Source organism: Balearica regulorum, chromosome 10 (assembly GCF_011004875.1).
Source record: "Balearica regulorum gibbericeps isolate bBalReg1 chromosome 10, bBalReg1.pri, whole genome shotgun sequence".
NCBI classification, from domain to species: domain Eukaryota; kingdom Metazoa; phylum Chordata; class Aves; order Gruiformes; family Gruidae; genus Balearica; species Balearica regulorum.
In genome coordinates, this window is record NC_046193.1 from 23,785,980 (window position 1) to 23,800,193 (window position 14,214).

At 58.4% G+C, this 14,214-nt stretch overlaps 2 protein-coding genes across 2 annotated transcripts; one reads left to right on the top strand and one right to left on the bottom strand.

Moving 5' to 3' along the window:
• Positions 1 to 404: 404 nt before the first annotated feature.
• Positions 405 to 5,647, top strand: CAV3 (caveolin 3). The gene is made up of 2 exons (XM_010312509.2): positions 405 to 655; positions 3,621 to 5,647. Exons 1-2 carry the CDS (start codon positions 542 to 544, stop codon positions 3,960 to 3,962), a joined length of 456 nt encoding a protein of 151 aa, XP_010310811.2. The 5' UTR covers positions 405 to 541; the 3' UTR covers positions 3,963 to 5,647.
• A 1,114-nt stretch (positions 5,648 to 6,761) lies between these two features.
• OXTR (oxytocin receptor) lies at positions 6,762 to 13,794 on the bottom strand. Its single transcript, XM_010312054.2, has 2 exons — positions 12,721 to 13,794; positions 6,762 to 8,144 (listed from the first exon to the last, which is right to left on the bottom strand). The coding sequence occupies exons 1-2, from the start codon at positions 13,649 to 13,651 to the stop codon at positions 7,897 to 7,899; spliced, it is 1,179 nt and encodes a 392-aa protein (XP_010310356.2). The 5' UTR covers positions 13,652 to 13,794; the 3' UTR covers positions 6,762 to 7,896.
• Between the last annotated feature and the right edge of the window lie 420 nt (positions 13,795 to 14,214).

Here is a 14,214-nt window from a genome sequence, read left to right on the forward strand (position 1 = left end):
TCCCAGGCTCCCGGAGGGATGCTGAGGCTCACTGACCACCGCAGGACGATGCGGCTTCTCTGGGCGATACTTACAGATGCGATTCTTGTCTCCTCTGAGCTGCTTCATTTACAGATTCATAAACAACCATTTCCCTCAAACAACTATTTGTCTCGGGCTTTTGAAGACTTTTGCCCCAATTTTGGCATTGTTTCTCCCACGCTGTCTCCCTGTGCGAGGGGAAAACCCCACCTGCACGGCTGGGAGGCTGCGCACCCACCCACCCCCGTGCCACCCTCACCCAGGTTCGAGGGCCACCAGCCGCCCACGCCTCCCCCCCGCGGGGGCTGTCCCCAGCAAAGCCCCTTTAAGGGCTTTGGGGTGGCCGCGGTAGGACCAGCATTAATTTTAGCCTGGAGCACTGCCAGGGGCGCAGGGCTGGAGGGCAGCTGCTGCGGGCAGCGGGGGGGCCAGTGCCGCACACCCTGCCCTCCCCCAGGTCCTCCCCCAGCAGAGCCCCGGCGCCGTGACCGTGCGGAGCCAAGCTGGCGGCAGAGCGGCCATGGCAGAGGAACAGGCCGAGCTGGAGGAGAGGATCATCATCAAGGACCAGCACACCAAGGAGATCGACCTGGTGAACAGGGACCCGAAGCGTATAAACGAGGACGTTGTAAAGGTAGGACTTTCTCAGCACTGCGCTTTAGCAGCATCGCTGCCTCCTTAACGCAATATTGGTATTGTCATCCTGTTTGCAGCCTGACCCCAGCCAGGGCTGTAAGTCCCTGGTAGAGGCGTCTCCAGAGGCGGCATTCCCTGGGGCTGCCGGGAGGCAACCTGCCACAAGCCACAGCCCTGCTGCGGGGCGTCCAGACGCCGGCTGGGTGGCCGTGTGCTGTGCATGGCTCTGATTAACGCAATATTTCCCATTCCTTGAATGCACTCTCCAACTTCACGGGCTGTAGCTTGAAAATTTATGGAGACACCCTGCTTTAAGTGGGGAGCCAAAAATAAAACGGGGTCAGCCCATATCACTGATTTAAAGGGAACCTTGGAAAAAGACTCTTAATCTTCAAGACCTGACAATCTGAGCACCAGAGTATTCAGATACCTGTTGTCCTACTTGGAAGGAGATTGTTTCCTGGCAGCCAGAGGGTGCAGCAAGCCTCCTCCGGCTATTTTTGATCAAAAGGAGTTCTCAGTGCAGCTGAACAGAGAAGCATTTTCCCAAATGCTGACCACTGGAGCTTGGTCGCTCTCAGCTTTGTTAGCATTGTGCCAAAGATAATTCTGGCCCAAAGGAGAACAGGAGGAGATGGAAGGGTTTCGTTAAAACTGCATTGAGAGATCGAAGAGGATGGCACGCCAGAAGGGACAAAGCCTGCTCACAAAGGCTTTGGAACAGGCCATGACCTTGATCATACTGGTGAAATGCAAGCTTGTATTTGTGTATTAAAACACCCTTACAGCTAAAACCATGGGCATGGTCAAATGAAAAGCCGCCCCCAGTGAGCTGTGACAGTGACAGCCATCGATAGGCACCTTTCCGGCACAGCGGGACATGCCCGCAGCAGCTGCCAGGCACCTCACTATCTCGAGCGCGTTCCAGCAGCGCGTCCCACATCTGTGCCGCGCCATGCCAGCGCCTCAGCAGCCTTGGCCCAGGGCTTGGCAGCGCATTGGGCTGCAGCAGCACCACCCCATCATCGGTGTGCCGAGACCAGGACAGCTTTCGGCACGGCTCACCCCCCGTGCCAGGCAGCACGCCGCGGCACAGCTGCCTGCTCCCCAGGTCGGGGATGTTGCTAGCTACCACGGGGGGGAATGCCAGCGCCTTCCAAGCCACCCCTAGTCCCTCATGCTGGCCTCGTTCCCCCACCCCACTCCTGCCTTTTCCCACTCAAGGATCCCCAAACGCCTGTGAAAGGATTTCCAAGCTCACCCACTCATATGGCCACGCTGCTGCTTCATCAGCGCTGGAAACTGTCAGAGCACTTGCTCGAGGTACCGAGCGTTCCTCCTGCCTTAAAAATAGCATGGCCGATAAGGGAGGGCAGAGCCAGCCCGGGGCAGGGAGCGTAACACACCCCGCTGCCGCTCGCCGTGCTCCTCCCAAAGGGACAGCCAAAGCCTCCCCGCTCTCCCGTGGGCAGCGACACACCCAAAAGCACCGTGGACGTTAAAGCATGCAATGTTCTCAAAGCACAGCAGACAGGCATCCAGCGGAGCGAAGCAGGGCAGCAGAGGGGTCTGCAGGCTGGAGGGTTCGTGTGGCCATAGATAAACCCATCCTGAGCACTGTGGTGCAACAGCCAGAATCTGAGACCACGCTACAGTTACAGCGGTGGCACCAGCCACAGAGGCTTTGCAGAGCTTTAGAAGCCTCCTCCCGCGCAGAGCAATAGAGCAGTACCTGCGCTTGCCGGTCCCGGAACGCTTCGGGGCTGTACCCCCAGGCTCAGCTCAGGATTTGGCCCCTCTGCCTCCATCGCTCCTCCAGACCCACTCCTGACACACCATCAGCCACAGCAGCAGCAAGGCAGAAACTCTTCTCTTATAGCCTGCTGCTCCCTGCCTTAATTGATCTCCTGATTAGCTCGTCAGGCAGCTGTGCAGTGACCTGCGGCTGGGTTCCCAGCCCACCTGGGCAGCAGGGCTTTCCCGGGAGATGCTCGCAGGCACTGCAGGACCAGCCAACCTGGCTGCCGATTCCTAATCTGCGTATTTCTCCCAATACCTCCTGCCCACTCCAGGAAATTAAAGATGATGCAGAATGATTTTATGATCAAAGTGCTTCCAAGACCAGAATGGATATTGCAATTTAACATAAATGTACAACCAGACACATTAGCTTCCCAAGGAAAGGCCATGTTATTTTTCAAGACAAACAGCTCAGCTCGCATGTTCTCTAGAAATGAGTTACACCACCATGAGATCCCTATGCGTGGTTCAGAGGCTTTTAAGAGTATTTGTCATTCGGAGATACTCCCAATGCCTGCACATAACGGCACTGTCCCTGTAAGGGCATGGCCAAGCCGATCCCTCTCCCTCTTCAGACAGAACGCAGACAGACAGAATTGAGCACCTCGCCTTGGCATATATAAATAAATAAGTCGTAAATCAAGAGGGCTGTTGGATTTTTATTAGCACAAACCACCTTCTTGCTGAGCAGGCAGCCCATGTCCCTGAATGCTAAAAAAGGGTAGGAACGGGCTCTGGCCTCCTCCGGGGTAAACACTCCCACGCACAGCTCCCGTTCCAAGGGCTCGTGCCTGGCCCGGCACCTGGAAGCACCGTCCACAGCTCGGGGTTTGGGACCAGGGAGTGCGTCCCGGAGCGGCCAAGCCTGGGGTCTTGTGCCGTGGGTTGAGCCCACGTGCCACGCTGCCCACGGGCTGAGGCCAGGCAGCGCCGGGAGCCCCGTGCCACCTCCCGCTTGGACCTCTGCAAGGCAGGGGCTCTCCTGGCGCCCGGGGCTCCCCCTTGCTCGGGGTGCAGGGGACCCGTTTTCCCCCTGCACAGCCCTTGCTCTCCCCAGCCCCCTGCACTCGGGCTCTCCGCTGACATTGCGGTGGATCCTCCTCCTTGCACTGGAGCCCTTCCTAACCCCAACCCACCCTTATCTCCTCCTTCTCTCCTCCCAGGTGGATTTTGAGGATGTGATAGCTGAGCCTGTGGGAACATACAGCTTTGACGGCGTCTGGAAAACCAGCTACACCACCTTCACCGTCAGCAAGTACTGGTGCTACCGGCTGCTCTCTGCCATCCTGGGAATCCCCCTGGCAGTTGTCTGGGGATTCCTCTTTGCCCTCATCTCCTTCTGCCACATCTGGGCAGTGGTGCCCTGCATCAAGAGCTACCTGATAGAGATCCAGTGCGTCAGCCGAATCTACTCCCTCTGCATCCACACCTTCTGTGACCCGCTCTTTGAGGCTCTCTCCAAGATCTGCAGCAACATCAGAGTTGCTCTCCGGAAGGAGATTTAGGTCCCTACACCCACCACCACCACCCCTCCTCTGCGCCGGTGTCCCTGGGTCGTGCAGTGTGCCCTGCCCTCAGGCGCACGGACACCCGTGCCCAGGGACCTGCAGCACGGTGGGGCCGCGGGGCAGAGCTGGATGTCGGGGGTGCTCCCTGCAGATGGAGGCACGCTGCTCCTTACTCCATCCCAAAGCCAGAAGCCTTAGGAGAAGAGAAGCCCGTCGAGGCTTGGTGAGCAGCCCAGGGAGAGCCCTCTGCTCTCCAGAACATCCCCTGCGGAGGGACCGCAGCATCTCCTGGACCACGGCCCTGGGCCACAACCTGCAGTTGCAGAGCAAGAAGCAAGGGTGCAGAGATGCTGCTGGACAACAGACCAAACCCTGCTTCTCCATCCCTTCAGTCTAGCATGACACTATGACAAATACTTGCATATGAATTATTATTATTTGCTGCAAATAATTGTTGTTGTGGAAGCTTCTGTATGAAATCACGCTGCACAAAAGTTTTATGGGTAGAATAGTGAAAGAAAGCTTTTCTTTTTTCATGGGTGTTTGCATTTCAGCAAAGCTTTGAAATCCAGATCAATTAGTGCATGCGATGCTGTGTCTGCCTCCTGGGAGTAAGTGCTGGGCCCGGGCCGCCGGCAATCGCAAAACCGCTTGGGCAGAGTGACACTCGCCACTTCGTTATGGGGCATCATTATGCTTTGTGGTCAGGTCCAACCGGCAGCGCAGCCGCGGTGGGCAGCTGCCCCGCACATCGCCCACGAGCGCACCGGGGATGCAGAGGGGGAAGCCGGGCAGCACCACGGGCAGCATCAAGAACCAACGGCTTTTGCTCGAGAAGTGACAAGCCTGGCTTTAAGCAAAGCTTTGGCTTGTTTCTCAGGGACAGTAGTGACTACGTGGCTACTTGCTTGCTGCCGGGCAAGCTCTAGCCCACAGCACTGTGTTTATCTTGCACAGCGAGGGCTGTGCCTCTGCTCCGTGCCATCCAGGTGCGGGGGGGGCAGGACTACGCCGACCCCTCGGGCTCTGCCCCGAGGGAGGACGCGCATGTCTGATGCGCTGCCTCGCACCCTTCCCTCCGGCCAGCGCCCCTGCCAGAGCACCCTGGGGCTCACCCAGATGTGCGGGGGGAGCCGAGGAAGGAGCCTCCCCGGGACGCTGCCCGCTCCAGCCACCCCAGGGGAAACATGGGGAGGAGGGACGAAAGTCCATTTCGGAGCTATTTCCTCCCCTGCGTTGTCATTTAATTTTAGTCCATCTTCCACAAAGCCATACGTTAACTTTGAGGCACTTAAACTCTTTTTTGGCTCTGGCCTTAAGTGCTTTGCTGAATCAGGGCCCAGGAGGTCTCGTTGTGCAGAGGTTCTTCTCAATTGTATTCATGTGCTTTTTTCCCTGGCTTCCAACACAAACTTGGAGCCAAAGTCTCTGCTAGTGCCATGCCAAGGACAAGAGCCAGCTTTTCTGCTGGTGCTCTTCCAATGGCTTGGGATTGTGGACTGTCGTTATTCCATAGCAATATAGCACCCAAGGTCCAGCAACACCAGGCCTCGAGATGGATGGAGTGATACAAAAAAAAAAGAAGGGTATTTAGATATTTGTAGGGGAAAAAAGTTTCCAAACACAATTTATCATAAGCATTTTTTAAAGCTTTTTGTGGGAATAAAAATAATTAAAAACAATACTGGGATTATATTCTCTTTAATGTCTTTTTCTTCTAGTAGTTCATACCCTGAACCCAACAAGCCTCCAAAATTCTGCTCTCCCCATGCAGCGGTCTGTGGGTTCCCCGCACGTGGAGCACACACTGCTCAGCCATCAGCACCTCCATTTTGCTTTGGACCCTTCGGCAGTCCGTTCGATATCCTCCGATGAACAAACCTGGAGCTCCTCTGGAGCCGGGCCGTGGGCTCCGGCGTCACTCGGCCGGAGATGGCGGTGTCCCCACGCGTGGGGCACGGTCCCGCCTGCCTCGCCCCACCGCTGCAGCCAGGAATGGAACCCGGGCTGCAAGGCAGCGCCCCGCGTCTCCCAGAGCCGCTCCCGGCCCTGCGCATCAGTGAAACCTCTCGCCACGCGGGTTTCCTTCCCGGCAGACGGAGGACGTGCCAGGCCCCGGGGTGCCCGGTAAAACCAAACCCCTCTCCTTGTTCTGTGCAGGAGCTAATTAGCTCAAGGAGAAAGAAGATGAACGTGGGAGGAGAATGCTCTATGCTTTCCTAAGGAGTTAAAGCAGTGAATGTGCTGGGTCATACTCAGAAATGTCCCGAGAGCTCACTTGAAGCTACTAGAAAAAAAATCAAAGGAATTCCAGGATATGAAAGGTGAAAATGTACCTGTTGATGACAGTGAAAGAGTAAAATACACATTTAAACGCATTTTTCATATTCAGTCCCAACATGCAAGGCCAAATCCCATCACCCTTTGACCGCATGCAGGCCTTGTTTCTGCACAGCCCCCCCGGCTGCGGATCCGGGAGGTGGCGTGAGCAAAGGCAGGTCCGTCCGTCTGCAGTCGATGGATCCCACTGGCACCCAATTCATGGGAAAGCCCCCGCCGGCGTCAGCCAGAGCTGCACCTCACCCCAGCTGACCCCGCCGAGGGCTGTGTCACAGCTCGCGTCATGTTACGGCACAAAGCGGCGTGCAGTTCTCCATAAACAAAAGCGTCCTTACGCTGAGCATCCTTGGGTCTTGTCTCTAAAGCGTTGTTTCACATCAGTTTCCTTCATTTTCTTAGTCTAGTGCTCCTTCTGCACTTCCCCTCCCGCCTTCCATCAAGACACAGTCAGAAAACTTTATTTACAGGTATTTCTTAACAATAAAAGTTCCATGCCATAAGCATGACCTTGTGCGTTACAGAGCAAGAAAATTGCATTGGTGTAAAAGACTAAATGCAATCTATGGTAAACCCAAAACAAAAGCTTGGCCTCGGGGGACTCGACAGTTTTTCCATCAGAGCCGTGGGGTCCAGCTGTAATCCCACATGCCTGCCTTCGGGGAAGCTTTTGGGCACACTCAGCAAACGTGGCATTGCACACATCCCCTGACCCTGCAGCCGTGTCCGCTCCCGTCTCCTGCTGACCCGTGTGCGCAGCCTCGCACAGCACGCGCGGCAGAGCGGGGGTAGGGACACCCGGGTGCTGGCGTTGTCCCCCGGGAGGGTTATCCCCAGCCCTGTCCCCACTGTGCCCCCAGCCCGTGGTGCCAGGACTGCCCTGCTCTGTGCTGGTGGTGCCGCCAGCAGGCCCGGGCTGGGGGAGGGGGGCTGGCACTGTGCAGGGACGCAGGGACGCAGGGACGCAGGGACGCAGGGACGCAGGGATGCAGGGACGCAGGGATGCAAGGACGCAGGGACGCAGGGACGCAGGGACGCAGGGACGCAGGGATGCAGGGATGCAGGGCTGGGGCTGCCTCTGCCCCACAGCGCGTCAAGTGAAGCGAGTGCACCCGTGTTGAGAGCAGTGCCCACAGCTCTGCCCAGCCAGGCGCTGCCATCCCGCGGGATTCCTGCTGCAGGTGGAGACGGGGCCGGGTGTCCAACGCCTGCGTGCCCAGTGTGGCACCCACCACGCTGTGCTGCAGCCCCTCGCATCCGACAGGGACGCAGCGCACCTGCCCTGGCAGCGCAGGATCATTTGGGGCAAAACCTGCCTCTCGTGGCGGTATCTAAAAGCCACCAACGTCAGTGGTCTGGGGGCTCAGACGTGGGTTCCTGGTGTCCAGTCCCAGGCAGCACTGGAATTTGGGCACAGAAGTCCTCCTCTGACTCCTGCCTCAGTTAAATAACGACCGCTGTACATGCTTACACGCAGACAGACATATATACACCTATTTATATAGAAGCCCCCTTGCTTGTCCGAATCCCAGCTTTTCACAGGGAAGCGCTGGAGGCAGCAAGGCAGCCCACAAGGTCCCGGCCGGTGATGGCCTCACGTCGTGGAGGGCTGCGTGAAACTCCTCTGGCTCGTGCTCTTACAGCTGAGGACGAAGGAGGAGGAGTTGCTCTTCTTGCTGACACCCAGGTCACACGCCGGCCGCGACTTCAGGTAGTGTGTGGAGCAGCAGAGGAAGCGCCGCATCAGGTCGTGGAAGAGGTGCCCGGTGTACAGCATGTAGATCCAGGGGTTGCAGCAGCTGTTGAGGCTGGCCAGGAGCATGGCGATGATGAAGGGGGAGGCTGCAAGGCAGAAAGCACGACAGCGTCAGGACACGGCACAGGCGGCGAGAACCAGTGCCCTGGGAGGCGGGTGCCGGGCACACACCGTGATGGGCTCTGCCGAAAGCCCCGAGCTCTGCCGGCATCGAGATGCCCCCTCCCGCGCCAGGGACGGGCTGCCCCTGCCTGCAGGAACCCCACAGTCAGTACATCAGTAGAGAAGAGCTGGCGAATAAAAACAGGGGGAGGGAGTCTGGGTTTAAGCAACTTGATTTTAGGGTTTTTCCCTAGAAGAGCTGTGTTGCGCCTGTAGCCCCTGCTCAGCAGTACCCTAGAAATGCCTTGGGAAGAGGCAGAGCTGCCCCCAGCATCATCTGCACGATTTGCCGTTATCATGCCCAAAGTGGGGAGGAGGGAGCGTGGCCTCTTCGGGTTGCCATGGCAAAGAGCAGGACTGGTAACAAAAAGAGCCGGGTGGCTCGTTTTTTCCCCAACAGCAGCCAATTTGGGGCAGTCAGCGGCTTTCATCCGCTCGGGCTGCGGGGAAGCCACGCTCCCCCCTGGCCCCAGGGTGTCCCTGGCTCCTGGCTGTCCCCACCACCAACACATGGCCAACAGGACAGTGCCCACCAGCCCGGCCCCATCCGTGCCTCTTTGCCCGGCGCTCTCCCAGCCCACGGAGCAGTGGCATTTTTCTTTCCCCCCTGGATTAATTTTCACGTATAAGGCTCTGCCAGGGGAAGTGACGGCCATTCCCATTTCGGTAATGAGGACCGGGTGCCTGGCAATGGCTGCTGGCTGCGAGCATGGTGCTGGCGACGGGAGGCGATGGTGGCGGCGCGGTGCCAGGACGCCCAGTCTCCAGCTGCTGCTCTCCCTTCCCGGAGCACAAAGTACCCGACGGCCCCACCTGAGAGGTCGGACTGGCACCTTCTGGTGACAAAGGGGGTGGGGGGACTCACACCCGCCACGGCAGCCGGGACAGGGAGGGTCAGCCCCGGCCCCCCGCCGGGCAGCACCTCCGTGAAGCAGCGCTGGGCAGAGCTTTTATTCTGCTCCCCCTGATTTCAGCCCATCTTCTCGTCTCCTTGTGTTCTCAGGGGAGCGCCGGCAGTAAGGATGTGTACTTGGGTTTGGCTGTTTCTGATCCCTTTCTGCCTCTGCAAAAATCCACTTGCAGTTTTTAAACTAGAAAAGAAGTGTGAATAATGAATACCAGTTTCCAAATTCACCTTTAACCAACTCATGCATAATTCCTGCTCTAGTGATGTCTGGTCCAACCACTTTTAATTTCAAGCATATAATAAAAGGAATCCATGGGGAATGGCTTACAAATCCCAGGCGCAAGACCTGAAATACATCCCAGCATTTCTATCCACTTAAAAAAACCCCAGCCGTGGCTGACTCAGCTCTTCTCTCTCTGCAGGAGATAAATTGAATTTGATGGAGTTTGCAGGGCAGGTCTGAAGTGTGGATCTCTCCCCTCTCTGGCAGGACTGCCGGGGATCCCCGAGAGCTGCTGCAAAGAGCAAGCCCTGCCCTTCACAGATCTTCCCTCTCCCCAGGCTCCCAGCATTGCCCCGCGCCGAGGTTGGGGATGTTGCGCTGCCGGGAGGGATCGGCAGAGGCAGGAGGCTGCGCCCAGGGAAGGGCTGTGGGACCTCTGCTGCAAACGCTGCTGCAGAAGTGAAAGGAAATGAGAACTGCTCCCTAACTCCCACAAATGGATAGATGCTATCCCTCACAGCCCACGTTTCTGGGTATCAGCTCCCAAGATTAAGGGAGTTACGCTGCTTCACAGATGCGTTAAGCCAACTTTGTCTCAAAGCTCGAAACGCCACGTGTAACATAAATTGTCTGCAAGGTGTGTGGAGCAGAAACCTCATTCTAACTAATGTTTTGTGAAGGATCCCGGGTGCTTAAGCCAACACCCAAATCATAACCTGTAGCTCCAACCTGCACTTACAGAGGTGGTAGGTTTGCATGGCCAGCAAAGGTGGGGATCACGCAGGGGCACCCCACCGCCAAGGCAGAGACAGCCCATTTCACACCACCGCGCTGATACCCCAGCCCCCCCGGCACGCAGCAGAGCCAGGAGCCTGGCACCGCAGCAGGGCACCGAAGCGTTCAGCTCTCACACCCAGGCACTCAGCAGACTTCACCCTGCGAAGGTGAAAGCACGGCGCGTGGCACGCCAGGCCAGGCGTCGCACGGAGTGGTACGGGAGTTTTGCCCACGGCAGACCGGGTGCTGTGCATCCCTCTGCTAACACCAGAGATCCATGTTGCACCATGGTCTGGGATGGAACGCACTGGCAGAAAACTGCAGGGTGCCTGCTCAGCATTAATTAGGATTCAATTAGGTATAAACAGACTTCCCCCTGCCAGGAACACTATGACATCCTCTATGGAGAAAAGCAAACATTTTCTAAGTGGGCGCCCCTCCATCACACAGCCTTTGCCATCTGCTCGGCACCTCCCGGGGTGCAGCCCGTCAGTGTTGCGGCCGTGACAGGGCCCCGCTGCTGCCGGGCTGCACGGCGAGCACCCTGCCCGCCTGCTTCTCCTCCTGCTCTGACATCATGCCCATGCCGACTGCAAAGCCTGCAAGATGAGAAACAGCCAAATGCCCCTTCCGCTGCGGGTACACCTCTGCCAGGTGCCCCGCGAAGCTGCCCGGCCAAGGCAGCCCAAGCCTCGGTGCAAAGGAGAAGAGATGCGGGACGCAGGGCAACACTCAGGAGCGCAGCAGGCAAAGGCCCTTTCTCCTGCAGAGAGGCCTGACCCTGCCACCCCTCCTGGGCCCCGGGCAGCCAGCGAGGAGGAGGGTGAGCCTGGGAGGAAGGGCTGGGCTCTCCCCGCATTCGCTATCCACAATAACCCCCCCGAGGCTTTTCCTCCCCGTGCCATGCCAGCCTCCAGCAAATGCTCTGGCAAAACTCCCACCCTTCACTGCAGACACGGGCCCCCGAGCAACAGAAACGGGGAAGGGAAGGGGGGTTTGCTCCAACTCAGCACGGCTGGACCTCTCCTCACCACACAAAAGCAAAGCAAAGCACAAAAGGAAAGGCGTCGCAGGGCCGATGGCACAGGGTGAGCAAGGGAACCGCTCCCGGAGCAGCGGGCAGGGGGGGATCCGAGAACACCCCGGCCTTCCCCCGCTCCTCGCCGCAGGAGCCAGCAGAGCGGCAGAGGTTTGTTTGCCGATGAGTCAGGTGGAAGCCCTCGAGATTGCAGGTTTGAAATACAGCAAAAAGGAGAGACGCTGCTTCATCCCAGGGCATTATCTAAAAACTAGAAGTTTCGACCAGCCTAAATTAGGTGGAAAACCAAGAGACGGCTGCCTGGAGCCCCTAGGAGGTTTAAAAAGCCGTGCTTCACTTCTCCACTTGAAATAAAAGGAGCACAGAGAAGCAATAAAGGCAAGTTAGGAGAGCTGGAGCCAGGCTATCAGCTTTGGTCTATGGGAGAACAGATATGCGCAGGCTGCAGGAGACATCGGGTTTTCCACAGAGGAACGTACAGCTGGAACAGGATTAAAGAAGAGTGCACGGTGTGAGGGAGCTGTGCCTCCGCTGCAAAGCCCGTGTCGCGGCAGGGCTGCCGGGGGAGCCAGGAGGGGGTCGCAGCTCCTCATCGGTCTTTGACATCCCCAGACTCAGCATTTCTGTTGAGTTGGGTCAGTCTGTCCAAGGGAGAGTTGTCCTTGGAAGAACTTTTTTGCCCTTTTTCCCACCTCACAAACTTGCGCAGAGTTTTTCTTTTAGGCTTTCCCAGACCGTTCTCCCTGCGGGTGCAGAGGGACCATCGGCCACCTCCACCGGGGGACAGCACGGACTTGCACAGCTACAAGCGTGTGAGACCAGGAAGGGTAATACATTCTACTCTGTCTGCAACCTTAGTGCTGACAGGAGCAGCCAGCGCCGAGTATAAAAAATGGCAAATCAGCGACACTACGTCCTGTAGGAAAAGCCTTTGCTCATAAATCAGTGGCTTTCTGCAGGAACCGTGCTCCTGTCAGAGATAAAATAACAGCAGCACAGTCCCGGGGTCGATGGAAATGGGAGGAGAGGGAAAAGAGGGCAAAAGAGCAGAAAGCAAAGAAGTCAGTGAGGACAAAACAATACAGCAGAAGAAAAGAACTCGGGCACTAACGCTGCGCAGTTTTCTCCTGCGGCCGCCCCAGCCCTGGGCACTGGTGGGGGCTGAGCTCCCACACAGCCCTCGGCACGCCCCAGCACCCAGGGTGGGCGATCAAACCACCGGGGACCCCAGAGCGGCACCAGGAGGGACAGCGAAAACCTTCCAAGCCACCATCCGCACAGCCTGACCCCTCCGGTGCGGTGGCCCTGAATTTGCCGGGGGCTAAGCTAGCCCTTCCCTGTGCCCGGGAAGCTCAGGTGCAGCCATGGCTGCCTGTCGGGTGGTTTTTCCACGTTCAGGACTTTTTCCCGTCTCCTTCCCAGCCCCCGAGACCCAGCTCAGAGCAGAGTTTCTGGCTGTCGCTCGCAGCCCGGGAGTCTGCTGCCGGTGTCCCTGCAGCCGCTGAGCTAAACAGTCCCCGCAAACGTAGGGCTACGGGGAGGGAGAGGACGTACCTTCCTGCGGAGCGTTCGTGTCCCACACAGACCACATCTGCACAAAGAAAAAGGGAGTCCAGCACACTATGAAAGCTAACACTATGATGAAGGTCATTTTGACTGTCCGGATCTTGGCTTTGGAGATGAGCCTGGTGCTGCTGACCCTGGCAAACGCTGTCCCGCTGCGGGAGCTGGAGCTCAGACCCACGTTGGGTCCGTGAGCCGTCTTAAGCTTGACATTCTGCCAGATTTTGAAGCTGATTAAGCCATAGCAGATGCTCAGCATCAACACCGGGATGATGTAGACCATGAGGGTTATCCAGGTGACATAGGCTTTAGGTCCCCAGGGCTGGATGAAATCTGCCCAGCAGTCGTAAACTCCATTCCCCACATCCCTCAGAGAAAATATGTGGATCTGAGGGATGCTGACCAGCAGGCACAGCAGCCAGGTGAGGAGCACAGAGACTCGGTCCGCTCTCCTGTGCAGAGACCTCAGCGGCTGACAGATGGCCAAGCACCGGTCCAGGGACATCAGCAAGAGCATGTAGGTGGAAGCAAACATCCCCACTACCTGCAAGTACTTGATCAACCGGCAAAGGAAATCTGGCCCATAAAACCTGAAGGTGATGTCCCAGATGAGCTGGGGCAGCACCTGGAAGATGGCCACAACCAGGTCAGCGATGCTCAAGTGCTTCATGAAGAAGTACATGCGGGAGTGCTTCTGCCGGGTGGTGTGGATGGCCAGCAGCACGCACAGGTTGCCGGTCAGGGCGAGGAACAGGATGAGGCAGAGGACCGTCACCTCCACCTTGGCCATGTCCTCGTTTCTCTTCAGGGGGTCCGTGGTGCTGTTCCTCCCGGAGGTCTGGTTCTCCAGGCGGAGGCTGCCGTTCCCCAGAGAGCTGTTGATCGTCCATACGCTGCTCCCCGCAAAGTACAACTTCTCCATGGCCAGCTCCGTCCCGCATAGAGCCTGGTGGCAGAGGGCGGGTGGCAGATGATGCTCTACGGACGCGTCCCGGTCCGAGGCAGCCGTGTCCCCGCCGCCGCTCTCCTCTCCGGGCGCTCCGAGGAGCCTTCCTCCTCCTCCTCCTCCTCGTCCTCGGAGCAGCCCGGCCAGCCCCGGGGCTGAGGGCTCTGGGGCGGCTCCACCCCGGCCCCTCCCCGCGCTCCCGACGTTTCCGCAGGCTCCTGCCCCCAGACAAAACCAAAGCGCAGGAGGGGGGCGAGGGCCGGGGGCCGGCAGACGGACGCGCCGTGCCCGTCCCAGCCCTCACCCAACACCCCCCCGCACCGTGGGCATCCCTGCCGCCCCGCTCCCACCCGTGACAGCCCCGGGCAGGTCCCCGGAGCAGCGCCGGGGTCCCGCTCCTACCTCCGGCCCCTCCCGGGCAGCCCCCGCGCCCCGCTGCCGGCAGCAGCCCCGGCGGGCAGCGCTCCGGTGGGCCGGGGCGGGGAGGGGGCCCGGGGCCGGAGCCTGCCCGCCGGCGGCCGGTTGCGCTCGGAGCGGCC